The following is a 19,650-nucleotide window of genomic DNA, read 5'->3' as shown; positions in this document are numbered from 1 at the left end:
TTGAAACTGGATAATCTTTGAGGTCCCTTCCAACCTAAACCATTCTATGATTCTAACTGATTACTTTTACAACCCAGCAACTTCACTCCTGGCTGTGCAGTAGTTGTGTTGGAACCTGACCAGAGAGATGGTTCTAGAAGCATCATCCTAACACAGGACAAAGCCCCAGCCACACAGACAGTAAAGCCCACAGTGCTGCATTCAAAAGGGGAGGGGAGGGAAAGCCCCCAGAAACTTACCACCGAGGTAAGAGCCATCTGGAAGCTGTAGATTCGAGCCAGGCCAAAGTCAGCCAACTTGATCTGCCCACTGCTGGTGACCAGGATGTTCTGGGGCTTCAGGTCCCGGTGCACCACACGGTGTGAATGCAGGAAGTCCAGGCCCCGAAACAGCTGAAGCATCATGTCCTGAACAGAAAGTAGAAGTCATGATGGCAATTAGCAAGGCAAGGTGGCAAATAGGAAGCTCCTGGCCATAACCTGCAAAGCTGATTTGATATATATTGACCTCAATAGGTTCAGAGGAGATAAAGCCAACTACTAACAGACAGTGGGCAGGATGCTGCCAGAGTCAGGCGAGCTGAGCAGGTGTCCTTAGCAAGGAACTTTGGTTCTAGTTGGATTATCTGAGCTTGACTGAAGAAGAGGCTCAGGGCAGACCTCACTGCTCTCCACAACTACCTGAAGGGAGGCTGTAGCCAGGTGGGGTTGGGCTCTTCTGCCAGGCACCCAGCAACAGAACAAGGGGACACAGACTCAGGCTGTGCCAGGGCAGGTTCAGGCTGGATGTGAGGAGGAAGTTGTTGGCAGAGAGAGTGATTGGCATTGGAATGGGCTGCCCAGGGAGGTGGTGGAGTGGCTGTGCCTGGAGGTGTTGAAGCCAAGCCTGGCTGGGGCACTTAGTACCATGGTCTGGTTGGTTGGGCAGGGCTGGGTGCTAGGTTGGTCTGGCTGAGCTTGGAGCTCTCTTCCACCCTGCTTGATTCTATGATAGAACAGGCTCTGCACCTCCCAGACAAAACCATCTTGTGCTGACACAGTTCCCTTTTGCAGGGAGAGCCAGGACTACAGCTTCAGGCTGTAGCAGAATTGAAACATGTCCTATCTGCTCACTCAGGGCTCCTACAGTTCCAATTAAATCCCAGGAGTCTTTGGACCTCTCTTGATGCAAACAACACATCAGGAACACTGAAGCTGTCATTATCTTAAGCATGAAGTTAGTGGTTGTGCTGAATCTGGACCTGAGTTTTGTTACTGCAGGTAGACATAACAGCAGATAAAAGAGGAAAACAAATGAAGCAACTTAAGGATTAGTCATTAGACCCTGGTGAGTCCCTTCTGGGTGATGTTTCTGCATCCTACTCATCTATCAAGTATGTAAACTCATTCCTGCAGTCACCAAACACATCAGGGATGGGGTTTTGCCTACAACAGATGCTGGGTTTGTTTCAACTTCCTGCCTTAAGCACAGCAAACACAGTTCTGCTTTGCTAGCTGCAAGCTGCAAACACTGTCCTCAGTTCAGAGTCTTGCTCCAGACACAGGTAAAACAAATGGGAATTGGTTTATCTTCTCCTTCCCCCACAGCACTCCAAAGATGAATCTAAGTTACTGAAGCTCTCACCACAGAAAGGAGATGTGCTGCTGAAGCCTATGAGAAAAGCTAAGTTTCAAAGATAGTAGGAAGGAAAAGGACAACATCATAAGAAGGACCCAGAGTTGTGGAGTGAGGCCAGAGGAGGCCACCAAGATGCTCCCAGGGCTGCAGCAGCTCTGCCCTGAGCACAGGCTGAGGGAGCTGGGGGGTGCAACTGATGAAGGCTCCAGGGGCACCTCAGAGCTGCTGCCAGTGCCTGAGGGCATCCTGCAGGAAGGCTGCAGAGGGACTTGTGCTGAGGGGCTCTGAGCCAGGCCAAGGGCAATGGTTTGGAGCTGAGGCAGAGCAGGGGGAGAGTGGAGCTGAGGCAGAAGTTGTTGAGTGTGAGGGTGGTGAGAGCCTGGCCCAGGCTGCCCAGGGAGGCTGTGGCTGCCTCCTGCCTGGGGGTGCTGCAGGCCAGGCTGGATGAGGCCCTGAGCATGGTGGGGAGGCTGGAGCAGAGGAGCTCTGAGGTCTCCTCCAGCCTGAGCTCTGCAGTGATTCTATGGAAAGTGGTGAAAAGGAAGGTGCTGCATTTCCTCTGCCAGCACACTCAGGCTGCTCTCTGGTGAAAAGGAAGGTGCTGCACTTCCTCTGCCAGCACACTCAGGCTGCTCTCTGGTGAAAAGGAAGGTGCTCTATTTCCTCTGCCAGCACACTCAGGCTGCTCTCTGGTGCTCCCAGGACCTCCCAATCACCCAACTGCTTTCATTTTAAAGGGTGATTTTTAAACATGCTGAATTGAAAGTTTAAAGAGTTTTTTACATGCTCTGGGGCCTGTTTCTTTTTGCAGCAGGATAATTACAGCCCTTCTCTGGTGATACTCTGTAGCAGAGTCAACATCCATTAATGCCAAAAAAACAATGGCATTCCTGAGGAGTTACACAGTGCAGATACATGAATAGCAGAAGATGATTCATGTTGGTACACTGAATCCCAGAGGCATTAGCAATAATGGAGTGGACTCCCTCTTAAATGCAGTGATCCCCTCTTTAAACCTTGTCCTCACACTGGGCTGGCAGCCTCCTCCCAGCCCATCTAGAATGCCAGGCTGTGATGCTGGGGCTGGAGGAGCCATTTGCCACAACCTGTGGAGCTGCAGGATGCTCTTCTCCCTGCAGCTGCTCAGGCAAAGTGGTGGCACACAGTAAAAGGCAGATCCCTGCCCTTGTGCCATGTTTCCTCTCTCAGGAGAAAGCTCTCACAGACTGCACTGAGTGATTTCACTGGGGTGGAAGGGACCCTCAAAGCTCATCTTGTCCAGGGACAGTCAGCAGGAACACCTCCAATAAGTAGTAAGGTAACCAAGATTAGAAGTCACAGAATCATAGAGTGGCTTGACTGGGGAGGGACCTTAAAGATCACATAACTGCAACCCCCTGCCATGGGCAGGGACACCTCCTGCCAGCCCAGCTTGCTCAAGGCCTCAGCCAAGCTGCCTTTGAACACTGCTGGGCTTGGAGCCTCCACAGCTCCCCTGGGCAACCTGTCCCAGTGCCTCCCCACCCTCATGGGGAAGTCCTAAATGAATTAGTACACTGAGGCTTTTCTTGTCACAGCCCTGCTTGCACATTGAACTCAGGTCACAGCCACCACACAGGTTTAACAACTTAGAATCACAGAATGGGTTAGGTTGGAAGAGACCTCAAAGCTCAGCCAGTTCCAACTCCCTGCCATAGGCAAGGACACCTCTCACTAGAACAGGTTGCTCAAGGCCTCATCCAACCTGGCCTTGAACATCTCCAGGGAGGTTGTGGAACACAGAATCACCCAATGTGATCTTCAAATCATTGTGTGACTCTGTGCTCCACAAGCTCCCTGGGCAACCTGTGCCAGTGTCTCACCACCCTCACTGCAAACAGCTTCTTCCTAACATCCAGTTTGAATCTCCTCTCTGCCAGTTCAAACTCATTCCTCCTCATCCTGTCATTACAAGACCTTGTCAGTAGTCCCTCCCCAGCCCTCCTGGAGCCCACTTCAGATACTGCAAGGTCTCCTGGAAGCCTTCTCTTTTGCATGCTGCAGAGCCCCAACTCTCTCAGCCTGTCCCCAGAGCAGAGCTACTGCAGCCCTCTGAGCATCTTGGTGGCCTCATCTTGGTGGCCTCCTCTGGACTGGCTCCAACACTTCCATGTCCTACTTGTGCTGGGGGCTGCAGAACTGCCCCCAGGACTGCAGGTGGGGTCTGAGGAGAGCAGAGCCAAGGGGCAGAATCCCCTCCCTTGCCCTGCTGGCCACTTTTGCTTCAGCTCCATCACCTGTTTCTTCTGAGCTACAAGGGAACCTCTGAAGTTGCACTGCTGCAGGAGATCCTGCCAAGCATATTCTGGACTGTTCCAAAGAGCAGTGCTCAGCAGCAGCAAGGTGACAGTAGTAAGGCTAGATTAAGGCAAAGAGATGCAGCCAATGGTGTTCCAAGAGCTGTTCTGAACAACCTTCTGTCTGCCCTCCTGGGTTAATATTTTGGAGGTCTCTAGAAGTTCCAGTGCCTGTTTTATCAGTATCTGAGCACTGCCAGACCTTCCACACTGCTCTGAGTGCCCCAAAGACCAAATGCAGCATGTGGAAGGTGTGCTTAACAGCTCTGGGATACCTGCACACAGGTATGGGGATGCATCTCCTTTGGGGCAGACCACCACTCTTTTAAGTGGCCAGAAATGTTTCCACATCAGTTCCTCACAGCTCAACACCTGTCAAGCCACTTTGCAATATTGATCTTTCCAAGTCTCATTTTATCAGCTGCTGTTCTGTCATTTGGAAACAATTAAAAGGAAACCTGTTTAATTATTGTCCTACTTATTTGCAGATCAAGGGAGCTTTTCCTTCCCTTGTACTCTGCCCTGGTGAAGACTCATCTATTTGGCCCAGTTCTGGACTCCCCACTTTAAGAAGGCTAAGGACCTGCAGGAGGGGTACAGCAAAGGGCTGCAAAGATGCTGAGGGGACTGGGAAAGGCTGAGGGACTTGGGGCTTTTTAGCCTGGAGAGGCCTGAGGAGGAATCTCAGCACCAGGCTTTGTTCAGAGTGCTCAGCGACAGGACAGGAAGCAATGGGGACAAAGGTGAACAGAAGTTCCATCTAAACACAAGGAGGAACTTCTTTCCTTCAAGCACTGGAACAGGCTGCTCAGAGGCAGTGGAGTCTCCATCTCTGGAGTCCTTCAAAACTCACCTGGGTGTGTTCCTGTGTGACCATTTCTAAGTGACTCTGCTTTGGCAGGGGCTTGGACTTGGTGACCTCCTGAGGTCCCTCCCAGCCCCTGTTATCCTGTGCCTCACTGTACCAAACAGTGCTGGCAGAGTGGGGCTGCCAGGGGTGCACATGAAGTACAAAACATCTCCTAGCTGCCTACTGGTATTGTAAAGAGAAACTCCAAGCACATTAAGTGAAAGCAGAGGGGAATTCTGGTCTAACAGATTGGCTCCCAAGACCTGTCCTGGCTGGCAGAAGTTTACAGCACACAAGTTTAACTCTGCAATTAACAACATTTTGCACTGCTTCCACTCTTCGTGGCCAGCAGAAAAGCCAACAGAAGGCAGAGCTCTTACCCAAGTTTGTCAACCTGAGCCTTGGTAAGGAAACAAACACATCTGCTTTTGCCCCTGCATCTCTGGATGATATCAGCCCAGTTTAGCACACCCCTGGCTACTTCTTGGGGAACTTCCTTTCCTTTCTTACAAGCTTCTCCTAAGACTCTGCTGGAGACAGCAGTGTCTCCCAGCACATCCTGCTCTGACAGCTGCTACCCACTCTGCCCTTTGATTCCTCAGGCCATCTGAAAGAGACACCAGGACTGAAATGAAAGGAGAAATCCCCCAGACTCTTTTTCCCCTGGCTCACCCTGCTGGTAAGCCCCACAGAACTGACTCGACACAGCATCTGTGGTTTGCATGCATTGGCTCTGAAGCCCCTTCTGGCACACGGCTGTGGCCTGACAGCAGTCACAGTTTGGCATCTGAGTATCACTCCAGGTCAAGCTGCTGAACTCTGGGCTACACTCCTCATAGAGTTCCAGCCTCTTTGTCAGCAAGGCAAATCCTCTTTCCTGTGACTGATGCTGTGAGCCTCTCCCTTCTGGGGTAAACCCCAGACTTGCCCTTGATTAAGCCCACCTGTTGTGGAGCACTGTGTACACTCCCCTGTCCCTGTCCCCTCTCAGCAGAGCTCAGTGATGTGAGGATTTAAAAAGGATTCTTGGTTGCTTCTAAAATAGGATCTGTTTCCTTCTCTCATCACAGGACATGGCTGCCATTTCCCCCTCACAGGCTCTGCTTCTTCATTCCCCAGCTGTATTTTGGGATGTCCTGAGTCTATCACCACTTGTTGCAACCCTCTGAAAGCTCTCCTGATGTAATCACTGAAAGGAGCCCACCCAGAAAACGCAGAGGGCTGGACAGGACTCTCTTTAACTGCTTCAGCATGCTGCTGAGAGTCCACAGAAATCACTGTTTCACTTCCTGCCAGACTCTCCAAGTGATCACTCACCGAGGAGCTGATTCTCCTCCAGCACCCATCACACTGCTGCCTGTGAGCAGTGGCACCAAGGAAGGAGAACACTGAGCCATCAGCCCTACAGCTACCTGCCAGCACCTCTGTGACACTGCTGCTCTTCTGGGTGGCTGCAGTCCCAAGCACAACTCCAGGCTGGGTGGGGAATGGCTGAGAGCAGCCCTGAGGAACAGGACCTGGGGGTCTGGGGTGAGGAAAAGCTCAACAGGAGCCTGCAGTGTGAGTGCAGCCCAGACACAACCCTGTGCTGGCTGCAGCAAGAGCAGTGTGGGCACAGGGCAAGGGAGGGGATTCTGCCCCTTGGCTCTGCTCTCCTCAGACCCCACCTGCAGTCCTGGAGGCAGTTCTGGAGCCCCCAGCACAAGCAGGACATGGAAGTGTTGGAACCAGTCCAGAGGAGGCCACCAAGATGCTCAGAGGGCTGCAGCAGTTCTACTCTGGGGACAGGCTGAGAGAGTTGGGGCTCTGCAGCATGCAAAAGAGAAGGCTTTGAGAAGACCTCACAGTAGCCTTCCAGTATCAGAATGGGGCTGCAGAAGAGCTGGGGAGGGACTACTGGCAAGGTCTTGTAATGAAAGGATGAGGAGGAATGGGTTTGAACTGGCAGAGGGGAGAATTAGACTGGATGTTAGGGGAAGGGTTCTTTGCAGTGAGAGTGGTGAGACACTGGCACAGGTTGCCCAGGGAGGTTGTGGAGCACAGAAGCACAGAATCAATGATCTTTGATCACATTGGGTGCTTCTGTGCTCCACAACCTCCCTGGAAGTGTTCAGGAACAGGCTGGATGAGGCCTTGAGCAACCTGTTCTAGTGGGAGGTGTCTCCCTGCCTATGGCAGGGGGTTGGAACTGGCTGAGCTTTGAGGTCCCTCCCAATCTTAAACCATTCTATGACTTTGGATCTCCTCAGGCTCCACGAAGAGTTAACAACACAGCATCTGCTGACAGCCCAGGCTCCTTGCTAACAGGAAAGACACGTTGCTGTGGGGCCCAGATCTCAGCTTCTCCTTCCCTGCAGCTGTCTGTGGAGAGCAGCTAATTGTATCCACTTGTTTAACCCCAGGGATAACGTCTGGAGGGGACCAAGTGCCACAAGCATACTATTTTTTCCCCCCCCTCCCCTCTCCCTAACGGTCATTTCCTCTCTGGTGTAACTTGCATGACAGCATGTGACAAGCAGAAATTAATGGGGACACTGCTGTGCCAATACCTCTTGAATTGCCTTGACACTGGCTGCAGGCTGCCTGCCTGGACCCAGCCAAGACCTCACATGAAACGTGGCAAGGGGCCCACAGCTCTATTCAGTCCCAAGCCAGCTGGTCAGCGATTAGAAAGCTGAAACAATGCTCTGCACATACAGCAGGAGAAATGCTTTACTAACAGCCCAGGAGGGAAAGCCTCCTACAAGAGCAAATCTGTACCTTTATCTTCTCGGGGCAGGGGGGCTGCTAACTTAAGCTCCCCCCAGAGACCAGGTGGAAGAGCCTGGAGGATGGCTGCTTTGCCTTGTCACCTGGGCACAAGAAGGGCTGACCACAGAACAGTCACTTCTTCATGTGCTCCAAATCATGTGAAAACAGCTTAGGCCACATGGGTTCTGCTCCAGAGGAGCATTCAAATGATGTAAATACAAAGAGACTCATGCCAGCCTACTCCTCCTGAAGGTCCATCACCACCTTGGCAACACTGCTGACACTGCTGCAGAAACTCTCTTTGGATTTGCCTGCACTGTGCCATCCAGCAGCCTGAGGCTGACACAGAACAACAAAGGATGAGGCTTCAGGAACATCCCAGGAGATCTGGAGGACCAGATCTTACAGTAGCCTCCCAGTATCTGAAGGGGAACTACAGGAAGGCTGGAGAGAGACTATTGACAAGGTCTTGCAATGAGAGGATGAGGAGGAATGGGTTTGAAGTGGCAGATTCAAACTGGATGTTAGGAAAGGGTTCTTTAGAGTGAGGGTGGTGAGACACTGGCACAGGTTGATTGGCCAGGGCTGGGGTCTAGGTTTGGCTGGCTGAGCTTGGAGGTCTCTTCCAACCTGCCTGATTCTATGCTTCTATGTAACAAATTAAGCACAAAAAGCCACTTCTCAGTATTTCTGTTTTGCTTGCAGTGTACTTGCAGGGCAGAAATGTGCTGACCAGTGCGGTGCAGTGGCTGCAGGATGGGTCAGTTCTGCTCACAGGAGCTCACTCAACCTTGCTGCCTCCCTTGCCCCACATTAGAAACTTGTTGAGTCTTACAAAGCATAACTGGTTAATGTTTCTTAAGTACTCCAAAGAGCTACAGTTTGCTTTCAGCTCTGAAAGCACAACAACCTTCAAAAGAACCAGAGATGTACACAAGGGGAAAGGTTTCTTGGATCTAAGTTATGGATAGAAATGGGCTTCAAGGGAGAGTCAAAAGGGGACAATGATCAGAAGCAGCTTGGCCAGGAGCACCTATCACAGAATTAACAGAGTATTAGGCATTGGAAGGGACCTCCAGAGACCATCAGGTCCAATTCCCCTGCCAAATCAGCATCACCTAGGGCAGGTCACACAGGAACACATCCAGGTTTGCCTTGGAAGTCTCCAGAGAAGGAGACTCCACAACCTCTCTGGGCAGCCTGCTCCAGGGCTCCAGCACCCTCACAGCAGAGATTGTTCTCCTCATGTTGAGGTGGAACCTCCTGGGCTCCAGCTTATACCCATTATTCCTTGTCTTAGTACTGGGTGCCAGTGACAAGAGCCTGGCCTCTTCCTCTTGACAGCCACCCCTCAGGTATTGACAGACATTGATCAGATCCTCTCTCAGCCTTCTGTTCTCCAGCGTGGACAGCCCCAGGGCTCTCAGCCTTTCTTCAGAGGAGAGATGTTCAGGACCCCCAAGCATAATAACAGCTTTGCAATGCTGTGAGGGTCTTGTATGAACAGCCAAAAGCAGCCTTCAGGATGAGAAATGTAGTACATCTGAATCAAAAGAACTGTTTCTTGGAAGCACTCAGGAGATGGAGTTGGTCTCCATGTTTACAGTAGCAATTCATTTGCAGTTCTATTTGAGTTAAGACATGAATAGCTCTTGACCCAAGCAGGGGACAGCCCTGCCCCTTTATCTTACAGGCAGGGCACAGAGAAGAGATTTTGCAAGAGGAGCCAAGTGTAAGCTTGCTGATAGCACCAGGGCAAGGGAATGGCTGCCCACTCCCTTCCACTTACATGGTCTGCCCTTTCTCCTTTCTTTTCTGCTTTCCTGCCTTTTCCTTTGCTTCATTCCTTCTCCCTCCATGCCCTGTCACCAGCTCTGACCCTCCTTCACATCTCCATTCCACCCTATCCTGCTCAGCCACAGAATCAGAGAATCACAGAATGGCTTAGGTTGGAAGGGACCTCAAAGCTCAGCCAGTTCCAAGCCCCTGCCATAGGCAGGGACACCTCCAGCTAGAGCAGGTCACTCAAGGTCTCATCCAACCTGGTACTGAACACCTCCCTGGGCAGCCTGTGTCTCACCACCCTCACTGGAAAGAACTTCTTCACAATAAGGTCTTCTTGAAGTCTCTCCTCTCCTCTCCTCTCCTCTCCTCTCCTCTCCTCTCCTCTCCTCTCCTCTCCTCTCCTCTCCTCTCCTCTCCTCTCCTCTCCTCTCCTCTCCTCTCCTCTCCTCTCCTCTCCTCTCCTCTCCTCTCCTCTCCTCTCCTCTCCTCTCCTCTCCTCTCCTCTCCTCTCCTCTCCTCTCCTCTCCTCTCCTCTCCTCTCCTCTCCTCTCCTCTCCTCTCCTCTCCTCTCCTCTCCTCTCCTCTCCTCTCCTCCCTCCATTCAAGCAGGCATAGAGAGTGAGAAGGTCTCCCCTCAGCCTCCTTTTCTCCAGAACATTCAACAAAACTCTAAGGGATGTTCAATAAAAAGCCAGAGGTATGTGAGAAGTGAAGCTGCAGAGGCAGCCAATCCCTGCCACCAACTGCTTCCAAGAAGCATCACCTCTGGGAAGGTGTCACAGCTGATGCATGTGACAAATGTAACCTGGGATGATTGCATCGTTGCTGCTCCAAAGGCTGACTTGTGGCCAGGGGTGAAGGGTCTGGAGAAGAGGGCTGGTGGGGAGAGGCTGAGGAAACTGGGGTTGTTTGGTGTGCAGAAAAGGAGGCTGAAGGGAGATCTCATTGCTGTCTGCAACTGCCTAGAAGCAGACTGCAATGTGGTGAGGGTGAGTCTCTTCTCCCTAGTGTCAGGTGCTAGGATGAGAGGAAATGGCCTCAAATTGTGCCAGGAGAGGGTTAGGCTGCAGATTAAGAAACATTTCTCTGCTGCAGGGATTGGCACAGGCTGCCCAGGGAGCTGCTGGAGTCACCATCCCTGGAGGTGTTCAAGAAACCTGTGGCCATGGCACTTGGGGACATGATTTAGTGGCCACAGTGGTGTTGGGTTGAAGGTTGGACTGGATGATCTTAGAGGTCTCTTCCAACCAAAACAATTCTATGCCCCAGACAAAAGTATGCTACCCCAAGATCACTTCAGGTGAAAGCTCTCACACTTGGAAACTCCAAGCTTCCCAAAATTCTATAGTTGGGAATCTAAATGGAAGAGAGGGGGAATGTGTTTTCACAGGGACATTGGGGGTTGGAAGGGACCCAAAGGGATCACTGAGTCCAACCCCCCTGCTAGGGCAGGACCAGACCATCTAGCTCAGGGCACACAGGAACACATCCAGACAGGCCTGGAAAGGCCCCAGAGAAGGAGACTCCACAACCTCTCTGTGCAGCCTGTGCCAGTGCTCTGGCACCCTTACAGTCCAGAAGTTGCCCCTTGTGTTGAGGCAGAACCTCCTGTGCTGCAGCTATCAGTCATTGCAAGCCAATCTGGAGAAGCAAACTTCTTCTTGTGCATCACATTGCAACCCTTCATGGGAAACCTGAGGGAATAAAAGCAGCTAAGGATCTGCACAACCTGGAGCACACCCTGCACCGTGCTGAATCAGGCTTTGGAAAGCCAAGCCTTTTGTCTCCCCTGCTAGCAAAAGCAACATGACAAATCACACAATGCCATGTCAAACTTGACCCGAGTCAAAACCGACAGTCAGTGAAGCAGAAACAAACTCTGTCCTCCTTGGGCCAGATGAGAGATGCTGAGGATCACTATCAAAGGGCCTCTGCTTTCTTTTGTTGATTAAGTAGCAACTGTACTATTTGCTGTGGCTCTGGGAGCCAGGGAGCAGCTGGGTGTGACACACTGCCATGCTTCTGCTTCATTACATTCCTTATCAGCACCAGGAGAAAAGAAATCTCCCTGTTATGCTTTTCCTGTGGCAAAGGAAAAGACAAGATGATGACTTTCCAGCTCATTTCACTCGTACAAGGTTCTCATCAATCACCATGGGGTAGGTCTTTGTTGTTCTCACTGAGGGACTGTTCAGAGCTTGCTGTCACAATAAAGCCTGGCTCCACCAACTAGCAAAGCAAGGTTACCTCCACCACGCCTGCAAGAGCACAAAATGCAAACCTCAGGCTAAAGCTGGTTCTAAAATGTTTCTGAAGGTGCCAGTTTCACAGATGTAAGTCAAATGAGGCCTGCATTATTTCCAAGGATCACAGGCTCACAGGATGTCAGGAGGGACCCAAAGAGCTCATCCAGTCCAACCCCCTGCCAGAGCAGGACCAGACAATCTAGCTCAGGGCATACAGGAACACATCCAGACAGGCCTTGAAATGCTCCAGAGAAGGAGACTCCACAGCCTCTCTGGGCAGCCTGTGCCAGAAGTTACCCTTTGTGTTGAGCTGGAGCCTCCTGTGCTGCAGCTTCCATCCATTGCTCCTTGTACTATCCCAGGGAGCAGTGAGCAGAGCCTGTCCCCCCCTCCTGACCCTCAGCCCTCAGATAGTTATAGACATTGATTCAATCCCCTCTCAGTCTTCTCTTCTCCAGGTCAAAGCAGCCCCAGGTCAAAGGAAATGAAGACCAAAGTCTGCGGCGCTCCAAGCAGCCAAGGCAGGGAAGCCAACCCAACCATTTCTGCAAGAAGCAGAAGTTTTCTGCTTGTTTTGCCACTTTCTGCTCCAGAACCCAAGCAAAGAAAGTGGGATTTGTTTTTATGTTCAGCTCCCTGTCAAGTATGCCTCTCTTTGCACTTCTGCTGCACTGGGGCCCACGCAGCTTGGCCTCTGATCTCCTTTCCCTACCTCTTCAATCTGCCCTCCAGGCAGCAGCAGGAATTAGGTGAGGAAATAAAAGGCAAAGGAAGGATCCATTCCAAGCAAGGCAAAGCCCTCACAAAAACTGCTCTGTGAGATGGTCTCTCCTCCTTTAGCTTCGTGTTGTCACAGCTCTTTCCCTGTTTGGTTTCTCCCTGAAGGACATCTCTACACAAGGCACTACCGCAGGAACAAGCATATGGCTCAGAGATGGCTGCTGCCCTTCTCCAGCCTCAAGTCAGACGTTTGGGGTTTGTTTCAAAGACATGAAAGACATCTGTAGGCTCTTTCATTAACTGCATCTTCACATCTGTGACATCCTGTGTGTCCCTTTTGGAACCAGCTCCATCCCAGCACTGTCCCTGGCTGTGGACAGCAAGAGCCTCCTTTGTACCTCACCCTCAGATTTTCTCTTGAAGAAGTCCTTGCTAAAATATTTACTCTGCTTGTCAGAACAGGAATATCTGAAGTTAATTCCAAGCAAAAGAAGATTTTCAGAATGAATCATAAGGGAGCTGGTAAAAAGCAGGCAATTGGCTGCCAGTCCAGTGCCCCTGCCCTGCTGCAAAGCCAAAGCAGAGGCGACTCTGCGCTCGCACCTGCAGCATCTCGTGAGGGCTCAGAGCCCTGCAGACTCCTCAGTTCCAGTTATGCAACACAGCTCCAGTCCCAAAACAAAGAACAAAGATCCAGCAACTCAATTCACTGGCCTGGAAATGAAATGCTCTTCAGAGACAGCTCGGATGTCTTCTGGAGGATTTGGGGGCCTCTTCAAGTTAGGGAGTGATGCTTTTGATGGCAGGGACCAAAGCAGTGAGGCAGCTCAGAGCCCCCTGGAGGTGTTGTGGTCTTTACAAAGCCACACAGTTAGCAGCAGTGCAGCTGTTGAGCAGTAACCTGCTCTGCACTTCCACCACCAATTTCACAGGTGACTGCTCACTGCTAATAAAGATCACAGCACGGCTCAGGTTGGAAGGGACCTCAGAGATCATCTGCTCCAACCTCCCCATCCAGCCTGGCTTTGAACACCCCCAGGCAGGAGGCAGCCACAGCCTCCCTGGGCAGCCTATTCTAGACTCTCATCACCTTTACACTGAAGAGTTTCTTCCTCAGCTCCAGTCTCACCCTGCTCTGCCTCAGCTTCAAACCATTCCCCCTTGGCCTATCTCTAGACACCCTCAACAAAAGTCTCTCTCTGACCCTCCTGTAGGATCATAGGAACAAAAACCATTATGGTTGGAAAAGACCTCCAAGATCATCAAGTCCAACCTTCAACCCAACACCTCCACTACCACTAGCCCATGTCCCAGAGTCCACACCTACTCATTTTCTGAACACCTCTAGGGATGGTGATGCCATTGCCTCCTGTTCCAATGCCTCACACAGAAGTTTTGAGGGGAGCCTACTTCCTTGCTCAAACCAAGCATTAAACACCAGTAAAAGGCATGTTTGTGACTAATCTGAGAGCACAGCCACAGTGGTTTCAATTCTTCTTTGCTCTAACCTAGGAATTCATTAGGCCAGTGGCACAGGACAACAACTAATTCTCCTCTGCTAGCTCCTCTGCTTTGCAGTCTTTCAATCCCATTGCTTCTAAGGCCAGAGAACCCTGACTACATGAAATTAAGCAGAAGCTTAAGGGCTTTGCTGGAGCCTCTGCTTCTTCTGAGGTTTCTCCTTTAAAGTCTGAAGTTGCTCCTGAAGGCTCAGGTAAATATTCCAGCATGAGTTTAAATGTTCTATGTACACTGACACAGGTGGCCAGGCCACAGAGCTGCAATGGTGAGAGAAGCAAGAAGAACCTACAGTACTGATGGTTATGAGTCTTTGGGTAAAGGCCTTTCACACCCAAAAGTAAGATAATTTTGATCTAGGAGCTTGTATTTTGCTCTTTTTTCATTCCAAACTGTTCAGGCTCTGCATGAAGAGATGGCATCCTGGGCTGGCTCAGGAGCAGTGTGGGCAGCAGGACAAGGGAGCTGTTTCTGCCCCTGTGCTCAGCACTGCTCAGGACACACTTTGAGTGCTGTGTCCAGTTCTGGGACACTCAATTCGAGACAGATATTGAGGTGCTGGAATATGTCCAGAGCAGGGCAGCAAGGCTGGGGAGGGGCCTGGAGCACAGCCCTGTGAGGAGAGGCTGAGGGAGCTGGGGGTGTGCAGCCTGCAGCAGAGGAGGCTCAGGGCAGAGCTCATTGCTGTCTGCAGCTGCCTGAAGGGAGGCTGTAGCCAGGTGGGGTTGGCCTCTGCTGCCAGGCAACCAGCAACAGAACAAGGGGACACAGCCTCAAGCTGTGCCAGGGCAGGTCTAGGCTGGATGTTAGGAGGAAGTTGTTGGCAGAGAGAGTGATTGGCATTGGAATGGGCTGCCCAGGGAGGTGGTGGAGTGGCTGTGCCTGGAGGTGTTGAAGCCAAGCCTGGCTGGGGCACTTAGTGCCATGGTCTGGTTGGTTGGGCAGGGCTGGGTGCTAGGTTGGGCTGGCTGAGCCTGGAGCTCTCTTCCAACCTGCTTGATCCCATGCTCGCCCCTGGAGGAACCCCAGAAGCCAAGAGACACACCACAGGAGAGTGACCCATAGCTGTGCTCTGCAGTGCCAGCACTGGCCAACAGCACAAACCAGGCCTGCTTCACTAAAACAACAAACAAATTCAGCAGTTTCATTTCTAAATATTTCCCCTTGCTGCCTCTCCAGGAGCAAACAACAAACAGCATTGCTGTTATTCCACTCATGCTTCCATCCTACACTTTCTGTCTTCTGGCAGCTGCTGGTGGACTCCCTGATAATGTGTGTCTTTGTTTGGACTTCTTGAAAAGAAGGATGGGCTCCAAGTGGAAGCAAACTCATCTGATTGCCCTTTGAAACCTGAGGAACCTGTAACCTGAACCACACTGTGATCACAGAGCTGCTGTGTGAAGGAAGCAGTTGTGTCCATGTGTGAAGTGGCTGTGGTGGGGGAAGAGCAGAGCTGAGGAGAAGAAACACTTGGGCCAATGAATTCTGCTATAGGAGCTGAGGATCTGGCTCAGGTTTAACAAGGGACTGGGGAAAGGCCAGCCAAAAAGGAAGAGCTGTTTTGGTGGGCACTATATAGTCAAGGGTTTCCACACAGCAGCCTCTATCAAAAGCTCACCAATTAAATAGAGAAGATGGACCCCAGGTGGAGAAACAGTGTGACAGTTCCATGAGATTCCTGCTTTTGGGGGCAGAGCCACTCCAGAGGGGTAAGGAGAAGGGAAAGAAAAGCCCTAGTGAGAGAACAAAGAGCACCACACAAGGTGGAAGGGAAGGGTGGATGGAAGGAAGAAAGGGCTGGAAAAGTTAGAATCCTAGAACAGAATCCTAGAATCATTTTGGTTGGAAGAGACCTCTAGGATCATCAGCCCAACACCACTGTGACCATTGAACTGTGTCCTGGAGTGCCCTGTCCAGAGGTTTCTGAACATCTCTGGGGATGGGGACTCCACCACCTCCCTGGGCAGCCTGTGCCAATGCCTGACCACTCCTGCAGGAAAGAAATGTTCCCTCCCCCCGTGCAACCTGAGGCCATGTCCTGTCAGCCCAGCACTTGTTACAAGGGAGAAGAGACCAACTCCCCCCTGGCAGCGCTGTCTCAGTGCTGCTGCCAGCCTAGCCCCACTGTTACACCTGCTTGAGCATTATTCCTACCACCTGCTCCCTTTCCTTCTTCAAAGAATCACAGACTGCTTTAGGTTGGAAAGGATCTTAAACATCATCTGACTCCAACCTCCTGCCATGGGCAGGGACACCTCCTACCAGCCCAGCTTGGCCAAGGCCCCTTCCAACCTGTCTTTGAATGCTGCCAGGCTTGGAGCCTCCACAGCTTCCCTGGGCAACAGTTGATTGATTTGAATTTCATAGAGCATTCAGCTTTTGCTTTTGTCCAGAGTTCAAACCAGTTGACAGGCAATGAGAAATCAGTTTTACATTTCACAGCTGGTTCAACTTAGGTGGCAAGCCCTGCAGAGGAGAACCTGGCTCTGTGCTCCTGCCAGATGCTAATCAGCAGTTTATTAATTGATACTGCTGGAGAGTTTCTGCAGTAAATACATGTGCAGATGGTAGTAAATAAGATGCTGCTTGACAATCAGTACTTAGAATCCCAGAGTCACCAAAGCATTTCACATACCAGTTGCTACCAGGTTGATGTTCCAGCAGCAAAAACTGGGGGTCACGAATTATGCTGGAGTGGCTGAAGGGAATCCAGAGCAGCAGGATGATGCCTAAGTGGATTTTTGCATCACATCCACATCCAGCTCGGCAGAACTAACAAGATAAAATGAGCTGATAGCAAAACTTCACTTCCAGGCTTTGCCATCCTGCAGTTCTGCAGGCTTGGTCATAAATTCTCTTCTACCAAATGCTCCATCTCCATCCATGGCCACAATTCAGAACCTCTCCAGTTTCTTAATTCCCTCTGACTTTCTGAATGGAGATGATTTCTGGCTCTCCTGAAAACAATAGCTTCCTTCTGACTTCAAAAAGGATGTCTCCCTTAGGGCCCTGCTGGAGTGCTCTGCTGCCTCCAGAGTGGGGGCTGTAAAAGAGAAGCAGGCTGAGATGTCTGTGTAGACAGCCCTTGGTAGCCATCTTTCCACACTGGCATTTCCAATTCAGAGCCATCCTTGTGAAAGACTCAGATGATTCTCTTGGGCAGGTTGCTTTTATGTACTATGCTACACTATTGCTTGACTGCTTTCCAGACTGGAGCAACTGAAAACGATTTCAAACCACTCCAGACAGGACAGAGTCATTACTGGAGTGCCTCACATGGGTACCAGCTCTCAGCTTACAAGCAATGGAGGCTTGGGCAGCCCTGGGCTGCAGCACTGCTGAAAAAATGATCTGAGCAGGCTCTTTTGCCAGGGGCTTTTCACTTTGCTGTCAGTATGGGCACACTCTGAAGACTCTCAGTGCTGGCAGATCTGTTTTCCTGGAATCTCCTGTGCTGTTTTCAGCTCTGCATCACCGTGTGACATCTGCTGCACATCTCCAGCGTGCTGCCCTGAGTGGGTCAGAGGGTGGCAGATGGCTACTGACTCACCTGGCAGCTCTCAGCACTGCTCTGCTTTCTCAGCACCTGCATGTCCCTGTGCTTTTCTGAGAGTCCTGCAAAGGTGTGAGCACTCTGCCCGGCCTGCCAGCACCTCCTGTGAGCTCTGGAGCGCACAGGCACGCAGCAGCAACACTGCCTCTAGCACCGGGGTAACGATTCAGAGTCAAGAGTGTGGGCTGTTAGCAGACAAATCCACAGAGGCAAATCAGGTTCACTGCTCCTCTTTCGATAGTTTAGGTACCTGATTAGCTAACTAGAACCACAGAATTGTTGGGATTGGAAGAGTGCTCTAAGAGCATCCAGTCCAACAGCAACCCAACGCCACCACGACCACCAAACCACCTCCCACAGTGCCATGGCCACAGGTCTCTTCAGCCCCTCCAGGGGTGGTGACTCACCACCTCCCTGGGCAGCCTGTGCCAATCCCTGACCACTCTTTCACGGAAGAAATTTTTCCTGATCTCCAACTTAAACCTCCCCTGGCACAATTCCAGGCCATTTCCTCTCATCCTAACACCTGATACTAGGGAGAAGAGACCAACCCACACCTGGCTCCAGCCTCCTTTCAGGGAGCTGTAGAGAGCAATGAGGTCTCTCCCTTCAGCCTCCTTTTCTCCTGGCTGACCCCCACCACTCCCTCAGCTGCACCTCCCCAGCCCTGTTCCCCAGGCCCTTGCCCAGCTTTGCTGCCCTTCTCTGAACACACTCCAACACCAAAGTCCAAAAGCCTAGCACCTGAAAAAGCCTCAGTGGCCTGTTAACCTCTTGCCTTTAACACCTCTCTGTGGCAGCTGTGCCATTCCCATTCCCACCACCACTGTGGCAGCTCCTAAGCTCCCCAGGAGCCAAGCCTGAGGCGGTTCCCGGTACCGAAGAGCTGTGCATGACTAACAGCTGTGTCCTAAGGAAGCTGAACTCATACCTCCCATTTCCACACCAACTGCCCTCAAGTTAAAGAGTACTGCAGGAAGGAAAGAAGGGAGGAGATGATGGGTAGAGAGGAAAGAAGGAAGATGCTGTCACTGCTGATCCTGAGTCACCCTTTATGGAAGCTGCATGCAGTGGCTCTGACAGAGGAGGCCAGGCTGAGCAGGACAAAAATCTACTGTTCACAAAGACTTATTAAGCAGATTAAGGGCTTGAGCACATTTCTCTTTCAAAGGTGAATGCCATGTCCATGAGTACTCAGAATCATGCTCTCCATCCCTCCAGCCCAAAGGATACTCCATTAAAAACAATGGAAGTGCTCCAGAAGAAAAACAAATTAAGGTGTCTCTGACCACAATAACCTAGAGCTCAGCAGCCACAGCCAGGGCCACAGAAGTGCAGCTGCAGCCCACAAGCCAACTCTATCCTGGGCTGCATCACTGCAGTGTGACCAGGAGAACGAGGGAGGTGATTCTCCCTCTCTGCTCTGTTCTCATGAGACCTTACCTGGAGCACTGCATCCAGTTCTGGTGCCACCATCATAAGAGGGACATGGAACTGTGGGAGCAGGTCTAGAGGAGGCCACTGAGATGTTAAGAGGGATGGAGCAAGCTCCCTATGGGGTCAGGCCGAGAGAGTTGGGACTGTTCAGCCTGGAGAAGAGAAGGCTCTGGGAAGACCTCAGAGTGGCCTTCCAGTACCTGAAGGGGCTACAAGAAAGCAAGAAGGTGACTTTTGACAAGGGCTTGTAGTGACAGGATGAGGGGAAATGGCTTTGAACTGCAAGAGGACAGGTTCAGACCGGAGATTAGGAAGAAATTCTTGCCAGTGAGGGTGAGCAGACATTGGCACAGGTTGCCCAGGGAGGCTGTGGATGTCTCCTCCCTGGAGGTGTTCAAGGGCAGGCTAGATGGGACCTTGAGCAAGCTGGACTGGTGGGAGGTGTCCATACCCATGGCAGGGGGGTGGCACTGGTTGATCTTTAAGGTCCCTTCCAACCAAAACCAATCTATGAATCTGTGAATCTGTCAGCCCTGCATCCTGGCCAGTGCTCCTACCCCCAGCCTCGCTCTCCAAGGGAACCTGCCTCTCTTCAGCCATTTTATGGGCACTTGGGCAGACCTCTGGGGTGATTTGTGCTGCAGGCTTTAGACATTAGAAAGACACTGCTGAGTAGCATGAAGTCAGAAGCTTCACTGATGCTAAGGTTAGTTCCTCTGAGCTGCTACAGTCTGGCTACTCTCTGCTATAACCCAAGGACACCCTTTGATGGTACCACTGTCACCTACATCCCTCCACGGCTGGGAGCTAGAAGCCCCAGCATGCCCCAAAGCAGCA

General features: G+C 51.5%; 1 protein-coding gene across 6 annotated transcripts in view; it reads right to left on the bottom strand.

Annotated features, from left to right (window-relative positions):
* CDK6 (cyclin dependent kinase 6) overlaps positions 1–19,650 on the bottom strand; it is a 159,780-nt gene that overhangs the window by 63,543 nt on the left and 76,587 nt on the right. For all 6 annotated transcript variants that reach the window (XM_064166901.1, XM_064166904.1, XM_064166905.1 and 3 more), the window contains one exon: positions 240–407. In XM_064166901.1, the coding sequence (XP_064022971.1) occupies positions 240–407 (168 nt within the window). The remainder of the gene's footprint in view (positions 1–239; positions 408–19,650) is intronic.

The sequence above is a fragment of the Pogoniulus pusillus genome, chromosome 28, assembly GCF_015220805.1.
Source record: "Pogoniulus pusillus isolate bPogPus1 chromosome 28, bPogPus1.pri, whole genome shotgun sequence".
Taxonomy (NCBI): Eukaryota; Metazoa; Chordata; class Aves; order Piciformes; family Lybiidae; genus Pogoniulus; species Pogoniulus pusillus.
The sequence above is the reverse complement of the archived record's forward strand: the minus strand, read 5'-3'. Positions and strand labels throughout refer to the sequence as shown.